The 15,963-nt window shown below is 35.9% G+C and overlaps 1 protein-coding gene across 1 annotated transcript in view; it reads right to left on the bottom strand.

The window, feature by feature from the left end:
* Nucleotides 1–15,963, bottom strand: part of TINAG (tubulointerstitial nephritis antigen) — a 105,605-nt gene that overhangs the window by 42,388 nt on the left and 47,254 nt on the right. Inside the window, exons 8-9 of the mRNA XM_055571775.1 lie at nucleotides 15,908–15,953; nucleotides 12,406–12,529 (exon numbers count right to left, since the gene is read on the bottom strand). Coding sequence (XP_055427750.1) covers nucleotides 12,406–12,529; nucleotides 15,908–15,953 — 170 coding nt within the window. The remainder of the gene's footprint in view (nucleotides 1–12,405; nucleotides 12,530–15,907; nucleotides 15,954–15,963) is intronic.

Genomic DNA, 15,963 nt, shown 5'->3' with positions numbered 1-15,963 from the left:
AGTTGTTATATTAATCAAATGTATTTATTAATTGGTTTAATCTTATAGATGGGGAAACAGTGGAAACAGTGTCAGACTTTATTTTTCTGGGCTCCAAAATCACTACAGATGGTGACTGCAGCCATGAAATTAAAAGACGCTTACTCCTTGGAAGGAAAGTTATGACCAACCTAGATAGCATATTCAAAAGCAGAGACATTACTTTGCCAACAAAAGTTCATCTAGTCAAGGCTATGGTTTTTCCTGTGGTCATGTATGGATGTGAGAGTTGGACTGTGAAGAAGGCTGAGCACCGAAGAATTGATGCTTTTGAACTGTGGTGTTGGAGAAGACTCTTGAGAGTCCCTTGGACTACAAGGAGATCCAACCAGTCCATTCTGAAGGAGATCAGCCCTGGGATTTATTTGGAAGGAATGATGTGAAAGCTGAAACTCCAGTACTTTGGCCACCTCATGCGAAGAGTTGACTCATTGGAAAAGACTCTGATGCTAGGAGGGATTGGGGGCAGGAGGAGAAAGGGACGACAGAGGATGAGATGACTGGATGGCATCACTGACTCAATGGACGTGAGTCTGGGTGAACTCCGTGAGTTGGTGATGGACAGGGAGGCCTGGCATGCTGCGATTCATGGGGTTGCAGAGAGTCGGACACGACTGTGCGACTGATCTGATCTGATCTATACAGCAGTAATTATTAGAATTTCCCAATAAGATTCTCTAAAAGCAGAGCACATAATCACTGAGGGCCTAGGAGATGCAGATTGAGTCAGCTCTCCACAAACTGAAATTTGTGTTTCTGTGTTTTATTTTTTTTAAGTTTATGAAAATTTGGAATTCTACTTGAAGATATACCTCTATTTGTTCTGATATTATAATATTATTGACAACACTTTTATACTTCCCAGCTGACTCCAGCTGGGTAGAGTCATATCAATGAGCTTTAGCCAAACAGACATGAATGGACTAGAAAAATCATTTCTGAGTCAAGGCTTTAAAAGAAGTGAATTTAAAAAGTCCTCCTCATGCTCTTCTTATTTTCCAGACACAGAATAAAATAAAAATATGTGACCCTAAAAGATTTCAGAGCAACAAAGTAGAAAAAGCTTGGGTTCCTGAAACAATACTGGGGAAAGCCACCCCAAATGTAACACCTCCGATCTTGAACTATTAAATGAATAATATGCTTCTATAAATGTACTTGAATTATCAAGTATTTTGAGTATGTTTATTGCAGCAGCTTGTTATTCAAAGCAGTGCACCCTCTAGCCCCCCTCCCAAAAAGAAAGAACTAAGTACTTCGCCATTAAAGATGCCTGAAGACCCAAACTCAATGTTTTTGCATTCCCTATACTGATTATCACATATTTATTTCCATTTTCTAAGTAAGTGTTCATTGATCTGTCTTAGACTTCGCCATTCATTAAAAACCTCTAATTAAAACATCTGCTCAGAATGTAACAATTTGCCAGGGGTTAAACATAACATAGCATGAAATTTCAGGTTTACCATTCAGTTATTATTTAGAAAGGAAGAAGGGGGAAAATGAATGGGGAAAAACAAGTGGTGGCCCTAATAAAACTACATAAAAAAAGGTTCAGTTGCACTTAATAGTGATTTGTGTTCCTGGAATCCTTTCTGTATGTATGTTTAGAAAATATGAGGAAATTATATTAGAAATTTAGCTCTGAAGCATTATTTTTACTTTTTTAATGAAATATAGTTGATTTAATAATGTGGTATTAGTAAAATGAGTTTTATATATATATGTATATTTTTTTCTTACATTCTCTTTCATTGTAAGTTATTACAAGGTGAAGCATTACTTTCATAGTCTCTTTGGGGTAACTATCTTTAAATGGACAGATGAATAGATAAATAAATATATAAGACAGATAGGCAGAAATCAAGCGTTTAGGACCTAAAAGACACTGAGTATTCCAAGATAATTAGGTGCTAACATATAAAATTATGACTTAGTCATTCTACCATGATGTTCATAATCTGTAAAATATTACCTCATTATTACATGATTACTTTTTTCTCATAAACAATAAAAATAAAACATTAAAGCTCTAAAAGGTAAGAAAAATAAGTTAGAGAATCATAAAAATCGCAGAGATTAGAATCATCATGGTCTCTAGTCCAGTGATTTTTCTATTTTCTTTGAATCCATCAATGCTTTCTTTTCATCAGACTGATCAAGTTTTCTGCCATCTTACTCATATCTTAAACCCCTTGCTTTTCCGATGCCCCATTGCACCCATATGGAGAACTGTCTGTCTTAAATGAACTCATTTCTCTTTGCATCCACCAAGTGCTGATTACAGCTGCAGAGATCATATATATGAGGCAGACGGCACCATCAGCAAAGTTAGGCAATTCCTGTTGGTTCCTGGGGCAGCTCCCTCACCTAAATATCCAGAGGACCATTGCAAACCATCTCTATTCTCAAATTTCTGATCATTCATCCTCCCGCCACCTCTTCCCTCTACAGTTAACCTCACCTCCCAATTCCTGGAGGTTAGAAAAAGAAAGCAATCTGATAGGAATTTTCCTCAACTTACCACTACCTTTCATGTTAGAAGTTTCATTTAACCTCCTTAATGGCACACCACTCCAGTACTCTTGCCTGGAAAACCCCGTGGACAGAGGAGCCTGGTAGGCTGCAGTCCATGGGGTTGCTAAGAGTCGGACACGACTGAGTGCCTTCACTTTCACTTTTCACTTTCATGCATTGGAGAAGGAAATGGCAACCCACTCCAGTGTTCTTGCCTAGAGAATCCCAGGGACAGGGGAGCCTGGTGGGCTGCCGTCTATGGGGTCGCACAGAGTCAGACACGACTGAAGTGACTTAGCATAGCATAGCATTCCTTCTCTGATATAATAGACTTGTCACTCAGTCTTTCTCTGAGACAGATGTCTTCACATACTCTGGATCCCAAGCTTACAGTTTTCCAGTTTTCTCCAGATCTTACAATAACCACTTTTTAAAATATCCTCACTGGTTTCTGCTCTTTCTTTGCAGACTCATCATTTTCTAGCCAGTTATGAATATTAGCTTTTTCCCATGCCTTAGCCTCAGTCTGTCTTGCTTTTGTGCTTTCCTTATTCTGTTCAGCACCATCCATCTTCAACCCTTGCCTCTACTATGACCTCGAGATCCGTGTATCTACCTGTCTTCTCTAACATCTATCTGCATTTTTATGTCTCGAAGACATCTTGAAGTCACCAAGCCCAGTAGGGAACACCATGTCTCCATTGTATCATCCATTTCAATATTAAATCCACATCCTATCTTCCAGCTTTTCTCTTGAAATCCTTTTTGACTCACCCTTATTTTCTCAACTCTTTCACCATCTAAGTCCAGACCATTATCTTTTACTGTGATTATCACCATTTGCCTTTTGTATCACATTCTTTATATTTATTGCTTTAACAATGCAATATTTTTTAAAAATACAAAGATCATACGACTTTCATATTTAAATCTTCAGTGACTTCCCTTTGGTCTTAAGGTCCTTAATGGAATACTTAGTATCTTTGACTAAATTCTCTACACTAGCCTACAAGTCCTTGCCTTTCAAGATTCAGCAAACACAACTTTCTTTGTGTTCATGTACTACTTTGTATCCTTCTGACCACAAGGACTTTACACAAGCTAATCCCTTTGCCTGCTACTAAACAACTCATAAATCTTATCTCCTACTTTTTTTCCTCAAGGGTCTTTCTCAGATCTTCAAATCTAGATCAGATATTATAATAAATGTTAACACTTTCCACCCTGCCTTGTTAAATGTATCAAAACTTCCCATTTTTGAGTGTTTTTGGTTAATATATAGCTGCACTGTGAGGGCAAAAGCTGTATGTTTTTGTTTTTGTTTTCATTTTTCTTTTCATATCTGATACCGAGCACAACATGGTGAAGAAGATGGGCTTTCTTTTAATGTTTGTTGAATATGTAAAAAAGAGAAACGACTCATTCTGTGTCCAATTTTAAGTAACATTATGGATTTGCATCAACCTTTCAGAAATCTCTGACTTGGATTTTCAATAATTTACTCAAGCCAAATGCCTTCACAGTCATTTTTGGAAATATGCCCAATTTCTATCACTTTGCAACATTTTAATGTATTTCAGTCAGTCAGTTCAGTCACTCAGTCATGTCCGACTCTTTGCAACCCCATGAATCACAGCACACCAGGCCTCCCTGTCCATCACCAACTCCCCGAGTTCACTCAAACTCATGTCCATTGAGTTGGTGATGCCATCCAGCCAACTCATCCTCTGTCGCCCCTTTCTCCTCCTGCCCCCAATCCCTCCCAGCATCAGGGTCTTTTCCAATGAGTCAACTCTTCACATGAAGTGGCCAAAGTACTGGAGTTTCAGCTTCAGCATCGGTCCTTCCAATGAACATCCAAGACTGATCTCCTTTAGGATGGACTCGTTAGATCTCCTTGCAGTCCAAGAGACTCTCAAGAGTCCTCTCCAACACCACAGTTCAAAGGCATCATTTCTTTGGCACTCAGCTTTCTTCACAGTCCAACTCTCACATCCATACATGACCACTGGAAAAACCACAGCCTTAACTAGATGGACCTTTGCTGGCAATGTCTCTGCTTTTGAATATGCTATCTAGGTTGGTCATAACTTTCCTTCCAAGGAGTAAGCGTCTTTTAATTTCATGGCTGCAGTCACCATCTACAGTGATTTTGGAGCCCAAAAAAATTAATGTATTTGGGGTTGTTTAATTTAATTAAAAAAACTGCAATCCTCATTCACAATCTACTTGAAACATCTTTGTTATTTTTTCATCTGTTTTCCTTGGACTTTCTCAATGTTTGCTTTCCTTTTGGCCTCCACCTTCCAATTGTTTGCATTTTCTCTCTGAGTCAATTTTTTATATGTTAAAAATTTAACACTTTTGACCCCAGACACACAAACAGATAAACTTTAGCATAAAAATTCTGGCCTTTCATAAACACAATTGTGTTTGCCTAACAGCCATACATCAATTCATAGAATATAAATTTGATGAAGACCCTGTGTCTATTTTGTTTCCTGATATATCCCTAGCTTCTTGACAACACACCTGGAACATAGAAGTACTCAATAAAATATTTGCTGAATAAATAAACTTTCACATAAAGCATTATTGAACAATGGCAAAAATATGTCCTAAAATAATTTTTATTATTCTCTTTTGTAACAGAGAGATTATTCCTCAGTAAAATCCTGTCCCACAAGCAGGGATGACAATGACTTATCCACATAACTTCCTGTAACTTTCTAAAATATCTAGCTGCTACTTTTTTTTAATTTGAGTTTTAGTGATAATGCCTGGAATAATATGCAAAAGCAAATGCCTTTAAGGTACTACTTTATACTTCCAAATGAGGGTTTAAAGAAAGTTCATAAGTGTTGGTGGACAAAGACACAGGATGAGCTGTCACTTATATAAAGGACCATAACATAGAGACCACTGGCCACAATAAAAGTATTAATTATCATATTCTTCATTGTGTGATACACTTTCACCCCACATTTTAACATCTCTAAGTTGAAATCCATTGAATAATCAATGGAGTTGCTTAGTTTAATTAGTAACATTTCTTTCTTCTTATTATTATTATTGGCATATAAAATAAGCCATGTTTCAAAATATCTGGCATTTTTAATTCAGTTAAATCCTTTCATGATCATAGTATCCAAAACAGAGGTTTTGGTAAGAAAAGAAAGAAGAGTAAACTAAAATGGTGAGGAGTGAAGTGGACAAGAAGATCTAGGAGGAAAAAAAAGGGGGAAAAGTACCAACCAGAGGAGGATTACCATGAGGGCTGTGAGCATGTCTAATACTATGCTTCAGAGTACTTTTGAAATGAGAGTCCTTATATGAAATCTGTCAGCCAGACAAAGCTTCCTAATGGAGCAGTGGCTGTGAGGAGACAGAGCATCCCAGGTGTAACAATTAACACAAAACATCTTCTGAACACTGGCAGAGGACCCCAGACATCCAGAAAGTCAAACCAACATCCTTGGAATGAGTCCATGAATCTCTTGGGTGTTCTTGGCTGTTGAGAGCCATTTCACTATAAATCTAGAGATTTTGTCTTTTGCGCTGTATGGCCTGAGAAGTCTTGATGCTATTGTAAGAAGTCAGGTCTGAATCCCAGAGGCAGGAGACTTAAACTAAGACTTTGGACCTTCAGAGAACTCCTCACCATGGAACATTAATAGACAAGAGCCCACCCAAAGTCCTCCAACTCAACACAGACCAAGCACCACCCAAGAGCCAGCAAGCTACAGTTCAGGATGCCCCATACCAATCCTTCAGCAAAACATGAGCACAACTCTGCACATCAACAGGCAGTCTGCCCAAATCCATATTGAACCCATAGATACCCCAAAACACACTACTGGACACAGCACTACCCTCCAGAAAGACAAGATCCAGCTCCATCCACCAGAACACAGGCACAAGTCCCGCCAACCAGGAAACCTTCACAAAACACTGGTCCCAACCTACCCATGGGGGATAGACTCCACAATTAAGAGGAACTACAACCTTCCAGCCTGCAGAAAGGAGACCGCAAACTCAATAAATTAAACCAAATGAAAAGATAGAGAAATACACAGCAGACGAAGGAACATGGTACAAAGCTACAAGACAAAACAAGCGAGGTGGAAATAGGTAGTCCACCTGAAAGAGAATTTAAAATAATGATAGAAAGATGATTTAAAATCTTGAAAGCACAATGGAGGCACAGATAAGTAGACTGGAGGTATGTTCAAGAAGAAGCAAGAAAGGTCTAACAAGGACTAGAAGAATTAAAAAATAATCAACAATGAACAATGAAATAACAGCGTGAAAATATCCTGGAGGGAACCAACAGTAGAGTAACTGAGGCAGAAGAATGGATAAGTAAGCTGGAAGATAGAATGGTGGAAATACCTGAAGCAGAGTAGAAAACAGAATAAAAAGAAATGAGGACCGCCTCAGAGACCTCTGGAACAACATTAAACATCCCAACATTCAAATCATAGGTGTCCTAGAAGAAGAAGACAAAAGGAAAGGTCATGAGAAAATATTTGAAGAGAACATAATTGAAGGTTTCCCTGGAATGGGAAAGGAAATAGCCACCCAAGTTCAGGAAGCCCAGAGTCCCATACAGGATAAATCCAAGGAGAAACACCAAGACACATATTTATCAAATTAATGAAAACTGAACACAAAAGCAAATATTAAAAGTAGCAAGGGAAAATCAACAAATAACATACAAGAGGACCCCCATAAGGCCAACAGCTGACCTTCAACAGACACTGTGCAGGCCAGAAAGGAATGGCAAGATATATGTCAAGTGATGAAAGGGGAATAAACTACAACCAAGATTATTTTATTCAGCAGGGATCTCATTTAGATTTGAAGGAGAAATCAAAAGCTTTAAAGACAAACAAAAGTTAAGAGAATTCAGAGCCACCAAACCAGTTCTTCAATAAATGCTAAAGGAACTTCTCTAGATAAGAAACATAAAAAGAAAGGCCTATAAAAACAAATCCAAAACAATAAAGTAAATGGTAACAGGATGATACTTATCAATAATTATCTTAAATGTAAATGGGCTAAATGTTCCACCGAAAAGACACAGATTGGCTAAATGGATACAAAAAGAAGACCCCTATGTATGCTGTCTACAAGAGACCCACCTGAGACCTAAGGAGACATACAGACATGGGGCTGGAAAAAGCTATACCATGCAAATAGAAATCAAAAGGAAGCATGAGTAGCAATACTCATATCAGATAAAATAGACTTTAAAATAAAGACAGTTATGAAACAAAGAAAGACACTACATAATGATCATAACTGACATATTGTTAACCAGGCTCATCAAGAAAAAAAGGGAGAAGACTCAAATTAATAAAATTAGAAGTGAAAAAGGAGGAGTTATAACAGACAACACAGAAATACAAAGGATCCTAAGATCCTACTATGAGCAACTATATCCCAATAATATGGACAACCTGGAAAAAAATCGGCAAATTCTTAGAAAAGTATAGCCTTCCAAAGCTGAACCAGGACAAAATAGAAAATACGAATAGGCCAATTACAGACACAGAAATCAAAGCTATAATAAAAAAAAAAATTCTTCCAGTAAACAAAAACCCAGAGACAGATGCCTTCAAAGGTGAATTCCAACAAAAGTTTAAAGAGCTAACACTTATCCTACTCAAACTCTTCCAGAAAACTGCAGAGGGAGGAAAACTCCCAAACTCACTCTATGAGACCAAGAGCACACTAATGCCCAAACCAGACAAATATGCCACAAGAAAAGAAAATTATAGGCCAATATCACTGATGAACATAGATGCAAAAATTTTCAACTAAATTCTAGCAAACAGAATTCAGCAGCACATTAAAAAGATCATGAATCATTACCAAGTGGGCTTTATCCTAGGGATGTAAGGATTCTTCAATATATGTAAATCAATCAATTTGAGACACTATATTAACAAACTGAAAGATAAAAACCCTATGATTATCTCAATAGATGCAGAGAAAGCTTTTGACAAAATTCAATACCAATCTATGATAAAACTCTCCAGAAAGTAGGAACAGAAGTAACCTACCTCAACATAATAAAGGCCATATATGACGAATCGACAGCAAATATTATTCTCAATGGTGAAAAACTTAAAGCATTTCCTCTAAAATCAAGAACAAGACCAGGATACCCACTCTTGCTACTCTTAGTTAACATAGTTTTGGCAGTCTTAGCCACAGCAATCAGAGAAGAAAAAGAAATAAAAGGAACCCAGATTGGAAAAGAAGTAAAACTCTCACTGTTTGCAGATGACATGATTCTTTACAAAGAAAACTCTAAAGATGTCACCAGAAAATTACTAACACTAATCAATGAAAATAGCAAAGTCAAAGGATGCAAAGTTAATACACAGAAATCACTTGCAGTCCTATACACTAACAATGAAATATCAGAAGGAGAAATTGAGGAAACAATCACATTCACCATTACAGCAAAAAGAATAAAACACTTAGGAATAAACCTACTTAAAGAGACAAAGCACAGACATTCAGGTTGCCAACAAAGATCTGTATAGTCAAAGATATGGTTTTTCTACTAGTCATATACTGATGTGAGAGTTGGACCATAAAGAAGACCGAGTGCCAAAGAATTGATAGGCAATTCTTATCAAACTATCAATGATGTTTTTCACAGAATTAGAACAAATAATTTTACAATTTGCATGGAAACACAAAACATCCCAAATAGCCAAAGCAATCTTGAGAAAGATTGGAGCTGGAGAAATCAATCTGCCTGACATCAGACTATATTACAAAGTGACAGTCATCAAGACAGTATGGTACTGTCATAAAAAAAGAAATATAGACCAATGGAACAAGACAGAAATCCTGGAGATAAATCCATGCCCTATGGGGACCTTATCTTTGATGAAGAAGGCAAGAATATACAATGGAGAAAAGACAGTATCTTCAATAATTGGTACTGGGAAAGTTGAGGAACTACATGTGAAAGAATGAAATTAGAACACCTCATAACACCATACATAAAAATAAACTCAAAATGGATTAAAGACTAAAAAATATAAAACTCTTAGAGGAAAATTTAGGCAGAACACTCTTTGACATAAATGACAACAAGATCGACTATGACCTACCTCCTAGAATAATGGAAATAAAAGCAAAGTAAACAAATGGGACCTAATTACACTTAAAAACTTTTGCACAATGAAGGAAACTATAAGCAAGGTGAAAAGACAACCCTCAGAAAGGGACAAAATACTAACAAATGAAACAGCTGGCAAAGGATTAACTCTAAAATATACAAGCTGCTCATGTGGGTCAATACTAGAAAAACAAACTACCCAATCAGAAAGGGCAGAAACACTAAGCATCCATTTTTTCAAAGAAAATGTACAAATGGCTACTAAACACACGAAAAGATGCTCAACACTGCTCATTATTAGAGAAAGGCAAATCAAATCTACAATGAGCTACCAGCTCACACCAGTGAGAATGGCCACCATGAAAAAATCTACAAACAAGAATTGCTGGAGAGGATGTGGAGATTAGGGAACTCCCTTGCATTGCTGATAGGAATATAAATGGATACAGCCACTACGGAGATTCCTTAACAAACTAGGAATGAAACCACCATTTGACCAAGCAATACCACTTCTAGACATATACCCTGAGGAAACCAAAACTGAAAAAGACATATGTACCCCAATATTTATTGCAGCACTGTTTACAATAGCTAGGATGTGGAAGCAACCTAGATGTCCATCAACACATGAATGGATAAAAAAGCTATGGTATATATATACAATGGAAACTACTCAGCCATGCAAAGGTACAGTTCTAATGAGGTGGATGAACCTAGAGCCTATTATACAGAATGAAGTAAGTCAGAAAGAGAAAGACAAATACTGTATATTAGCACATATATATGGAATCTAGAAAGATGGAACTGATGATCCTGTTTGCAGGGCAGCAAAGGAGATACAGACATAAAGAACAGATTTAGGGTCACAGTGGGGGAGGAAGAGGGTTGGAGAGAGTAGTATTAAAACATGTGCATCACCATATGCAAAACAGATAGCCATTTGCTATATGGGAATTTGCTATATGATGCAGGGACCCCAAAGCAGGTGAATTGTGACAGCCTGGAGGGGTGGGATGGGGAGGAAGGTGGGAGGGAGGTTTAAGAGGGAGAGGACAAATGTATACCTATGGCTGATTCATGCTGCTGTGTGACAGAAACCACCACAATACTGTAAAGTGATAATCTTCCAGTTAAAAATAAAATAAAATGATGAAGAGCAAAGAAATTTAAGTGTTTATCTATCTACCTACTGTAAATATATAATATATATATCTATAATATAATGCCATGCATATGGAAATACACAACTTTTATCACCTTATACTGTAATCACTTGTGAATGTCTCTACTTTATTCCCTAAACTCCTTAAGAACAGAACTATGTATTAATCTTCCTTCTATTGCTCAGCGATGGGCATTTGATAGAAGTTTAAATTCATTAAGTACAAGTGAGTTAAATCTGATAGCTTTGTGTTTGACAAATTCATAGCAAATAGAATTTGACGCAATAAATTTGTAAGGTATTTCATAGAAGTACACTAAGTTCTCTGATAAGGAACATTAACTTACTTGGGTTATTTGATTACTCTCTAATTCACTGATGCGTTAATTTTCTGAATACAGTAATTACCAAATCAGGAATTACTAATAGAGAAATGAATAAAAATCTACTGCTTCAGGGCATTTAACAATGCCCAAGGGCCCTAACATATTTCTGAAAAATAAACAAAATCTCCAAAAGTTATTTGCTCACTAGAAGAATTAGCCTTGCTAATTGTCACACATATGAGATAAATTTTTAAGTGTCCCAATCTTTTAGGAGTTTATAAAAGTGAACACATTATTTCAATTGACACACTCAATATGGAAAATATACAAACAGTGCAGAGTGATTAAATACAAACACATTCATATTGTTCAACCCCAGCATGAACAAATTTAGGAGTAGAATGAAGAAAACATGATCAGCATGGCAGGAGAGAGATAATAAAGAATCAGTTCTAATCAATCAAGAAAGGGTCCACATCAAGGTTGCCATTTCCAGAGTTCTCTGAATAATAAGAAAGATCATTTCAATCACCCAGTGTGTGGGAAAAATTTTTCCAAATCATGACTATTACTAGGGGAAACAAAAATTGATAATGAAACGTACATAGGAAAGAGATTTAGAAGAAACAGGACTTTCAAACTGAAGGGAAATGGAATTCAAGTGGCACTGAATTCCCAGTTCCAGTAGCAGTATAAAGGAATTTTTTACTCTGTTTGCCTTTCTGAAAAGTCACTGAACAATTAAGAATGGAAAAACAAAGTAAAACAAGACAAGTTTTCACAATTCTCACATAGATTTAAACAAATAATTTTACATTGAATAAAGGAGATCTTACCCTGTCTTCCTGCTTAATCTCTACCATTTGTAATTCCATCCAAACCTCTCCACATCCTAGCACACTTTGGTTTTGCACACTTTCCTTGATCATCCCATATGTAGAATTCCAATAATCTATTTCCTTGCCCTTAGAACAGTTTCTTAGGATGGATTCCCAAGTAAGTGAGAGACATGCTTTGGTACCTTTCCTAAAATAATGAGTTGATTTTTCACTGGATTTTAAAATAATGACTAAATAATGTCAAGGTTTTATAATTTTTAATTTGTATGAGAAGCTCTCATACCAAGGGGAATTCTGGCACCTAAATGCACTACATAATCTATTTTCAATTTTATTTTCAAGAAGTATTAAATGAAGACTTTTGAGAAATCACCTTACCCAGTGAGTTTGACTGCATGTGTCCGAAACTTTCGATATTTTTCTGAGTCTTCATTTGTGCTGGTAATGTGTCTATATATCCCTGTCTTATAATTGAAGAAATCCTCATGAACTTGCATTATAGCTAAAATAAAACCCAAAAGGATAAATGACATGATTTTAAATCATTATCTTAAAAAAAAAAAAAAACCTTCAGAAATTCTTACAGAACAGTCAACAAGTAAATTACCAAGGGTAGAATCTAAAAAGGAATTTTGCAGTTCCGCTTAATTTTCTTTCCTACTTAATTGATTGAAACATTTTCTAGTTCTCTTATAAAAGTAACTTTTAGCTACTTAGCATATTACTTAAAGTCACATTGTACATTTAGAACTCGATCTTTTTTAATTAACAGAAGCACTATTATCAGGAGCTGAATCCTTGCAGGAAACCCACTACACACTGGTGATCACTATTTCTCCATTAACCTTGGGCTTCTCCACCAGTCCCTTAAAATTCCAATTAAGCTATCAGTGAAGGGTGAACCTAACAAACAGGGTTTAAAGTAATTGTCCTTCCTCCTTAGAAGTAAACACAAAAGTTTCCTTGGTGAGTTTAAATAAAAAGTAAACCCTTAGCAAAAGAATACTCTGAGAAGATTGCATCCGTCCAGCTCTGGGGAGCTAAGCCAATAGTGTATTCTTTAGAAAGGAAGAGTTTATACTCTTCAGAAAGGAAGAGCTTATATTTTATAAAACTCTTCTTTCTTCCCTCACCTAGATTATTTCTTTTTCTTTTCTGTATTGTGGCTGTTTTACTGAAAGGCTTGAGCAATTTATGGTGGATACTTTAAACTCCTCTAGAAGACATGAATTGAAAGCATTTTTATTTGGGCTAGTTACATATACCTTGACAACTGTGCACAATGCTTGTCTTTAGTTTGATGTGAATTTTAAATAAAATAAGAAAGAAAGCCACTAACGTTTGACAGATCCTAAAATGAAGCTTCTCCTCCAAAGTCAAGTATTACTTTTGATTTCTACTTTTTATTTCATTTTTTCATGTTGCATGCCTTTTCTGATGGTGTCCAAATACTCATAAAAGAGATTAAATCTTTATTTACTTGAACACACCTTTCCATAGGATGTTAAGAATTTATATAACTGTACTCTATTCAGCTCTTTCATTTTGTCCTCTTTCCTGGACCTAAACTTCTTTTTAATTCTACAGATTTTAGAAGAATGCACACAGTACCATTTATTCGTCAATCTATCACATTTTACATTCTTTTGTAAGGCAGAGGGGGAAAATGTTGTACCTTAACACTGGCAACAACACGCAGACAGCCATGTTGCATCTACAGCAAGATGAGGCAACCAGCATTTATAACTGTGAAAATATTGCTATTGGCAATCTCTTCCATAGAGCTACTGACCCCATTAGCATTCAAAGCACCATAAATAAAAAGTACTCTTCAACGCAGAAAAATACCCTCCCCAACTAAAGAAACATGAATGAGATGCCATGACAATTAACTTGAAGATGGATTCCTCCTTGAGTTTCTGACACCAAACAGACCTGATGATCCAACTACATAAGCTACCATAATGCAATTTTACTTCTGGAAACCACACAAACTTATTACACTCTACCCACACACAAGGGTAGGATACTGAGCTCTGTCTTCTGCTCTTGCTTCAGCCTGGAAGGAGAAAAGTTCTCAACAAACATTGGTTCCATGATGCTGAATAATTTGAACTTCAACTTTATTATTTTCAAATTTTACCTCTTTATTTTTGATTCAGTCTGTAAAATTCATGAATACTTAAGTATCTGACCATTAAATAAACATAAGCTATTCTCAATTTTCAATCATTATGCTGCAGATTTCTTTTAACTGATTAAAAGAATGAGAGAGAAACTTTAAACAGTAATATAATGATTTTAAAGACTCAAAGAGGTTTAGATAATTTGACCAAAGTCATTTAAGTAGGAAATGTCAAAATTGGAATTTCAAATTTAACCTTGACTTCAAATGCCTCGCTTCCTTCAAGTTTGTCACACAAACTCTAGTTAATGAAGGATATATTTAAATTACACATTAATTCCCTACTGTTTTTCTAGCCTTCAAAGATTACACAACTAAAAGGAGAAAAAAAAATTTCTTTTTATTCATTTCAGGTTTTGTGTATGGCCCCAGGATTTTAAAAACTGAATTCAGGCCATGTTCAGAATAAGCTTTGGTTTCTCAATAAATGTTAAGCCTTGATAAAGATCAATAAAAGTCTTTCCAACACAATTTTAAAATCTGTAGTTCCTGTTATCTGTTGAACCAATATTGATTAGGCCGGCATTCAGAAACACAAAAAATACATATAACCAATAGTTCTATGGGTATACATAAAATGTTTTCAATTTAATTTTGGTTTGTTTAACCTAATTATTTTATTTATCAATTCCACTGCAGTGATAATATTAATATATTTTTGGACTTTTCAGTATTCGCAGCCTGAATTTCTACTTTAGGCCTCACTGGTTTTGTTCTCCCAAGCATTTCAAGGCAATATTTAATACTGGAAATATACACTGTGAACTTATTTTTATTCATACCATTGGTGCAAAATAAATTCCAATAGATAAGCAGAGGAACTGTGTATCAGATATAATATCTTCATATTAAATCAATGGACATTTTATAAATTAGCATATGATTTCCTTATTGATTTTAGCTTACTATCCATAACACATTTTCAAAATAGATCAAAATGGAAAGCATTTTATAAATCACAAAAATCATCCTGGCTTATTTGATTTCTTTTGAGCTCATAGGAAAAGGGAAGTGTCTACTTTGTTTCTATTGCTAAACCTTCATTTTTTACAATCCATTATCTAATCCGTTTAAGCTGAAGTGAGAAGATTTTTAACACTATGTATGAGCCAAATATAACTAAACAATGAAACAAGCTCTCAGCATTTCCTGTTTGAATGTCTTTTGGGTCCATGATCACTTTGTATAGACTAAGCTGACTTTCATCCAATGTGTCAATAACATTTGTTCAACAATTCAATTTATGAATGAGTCTGTCTTCTTCAAGTACAAGAGGAGCTAATGAGGCTATTAGGTGAGTGTATCTCCTATAATTACGTTGGTTTTACAACCATTGAATCTTTAAGAATTATCTAAAAGCAAAAGATGTCTATCATTTATTAAGCTCTTTATATAGGAGTTAAACGCAAAGTTTTTATTAAAGGAATAAATAAGACACAATCATATTTCATCCAAGCTTACCTTGTGTGCATGCTAAGCCACTTCAATCAAGTCTGACTCTTTGCGACGCCATGGACTGTAGCCTTCCAAGGCTCCTCTGTCCATGGGATTCTCCAGGCAAGAATACTGGAATGGATTGTTATGCCCTCCTCCAGGGGATCTTCCCGACCCAGGGATCAAACCCGTATCTCTTATATCTCCTGATTGACAGGTGGGTTCTTTACCACGAGTGCCACCTGGGAAGCCCAAGCTTACCTTGAACTGGTCCATTTTGCATGATTTCTCTCATGATCTCAGTTTCCTGGAGGGAA

This window comes from Bubalus kerabau, chromosome 3, assembly GCF_029407905.1.
Source record: "Bubalus kerabau isolate K-KA32 ecotype Philippines breed swamp buffalo chromosome 3, PCC_UOA_SB_1v2, whole genome shotgun sequence".
NCBI classification, from domain to species: Eukaryota; Metazoa; Chordata; class Mammalia; order Artiodactyla; family Bovidae; genus Bubalus; species Bubalus kerabau.
This window is presented reverse-complemented; position numbering and strand designations above follow the sequence as displayed.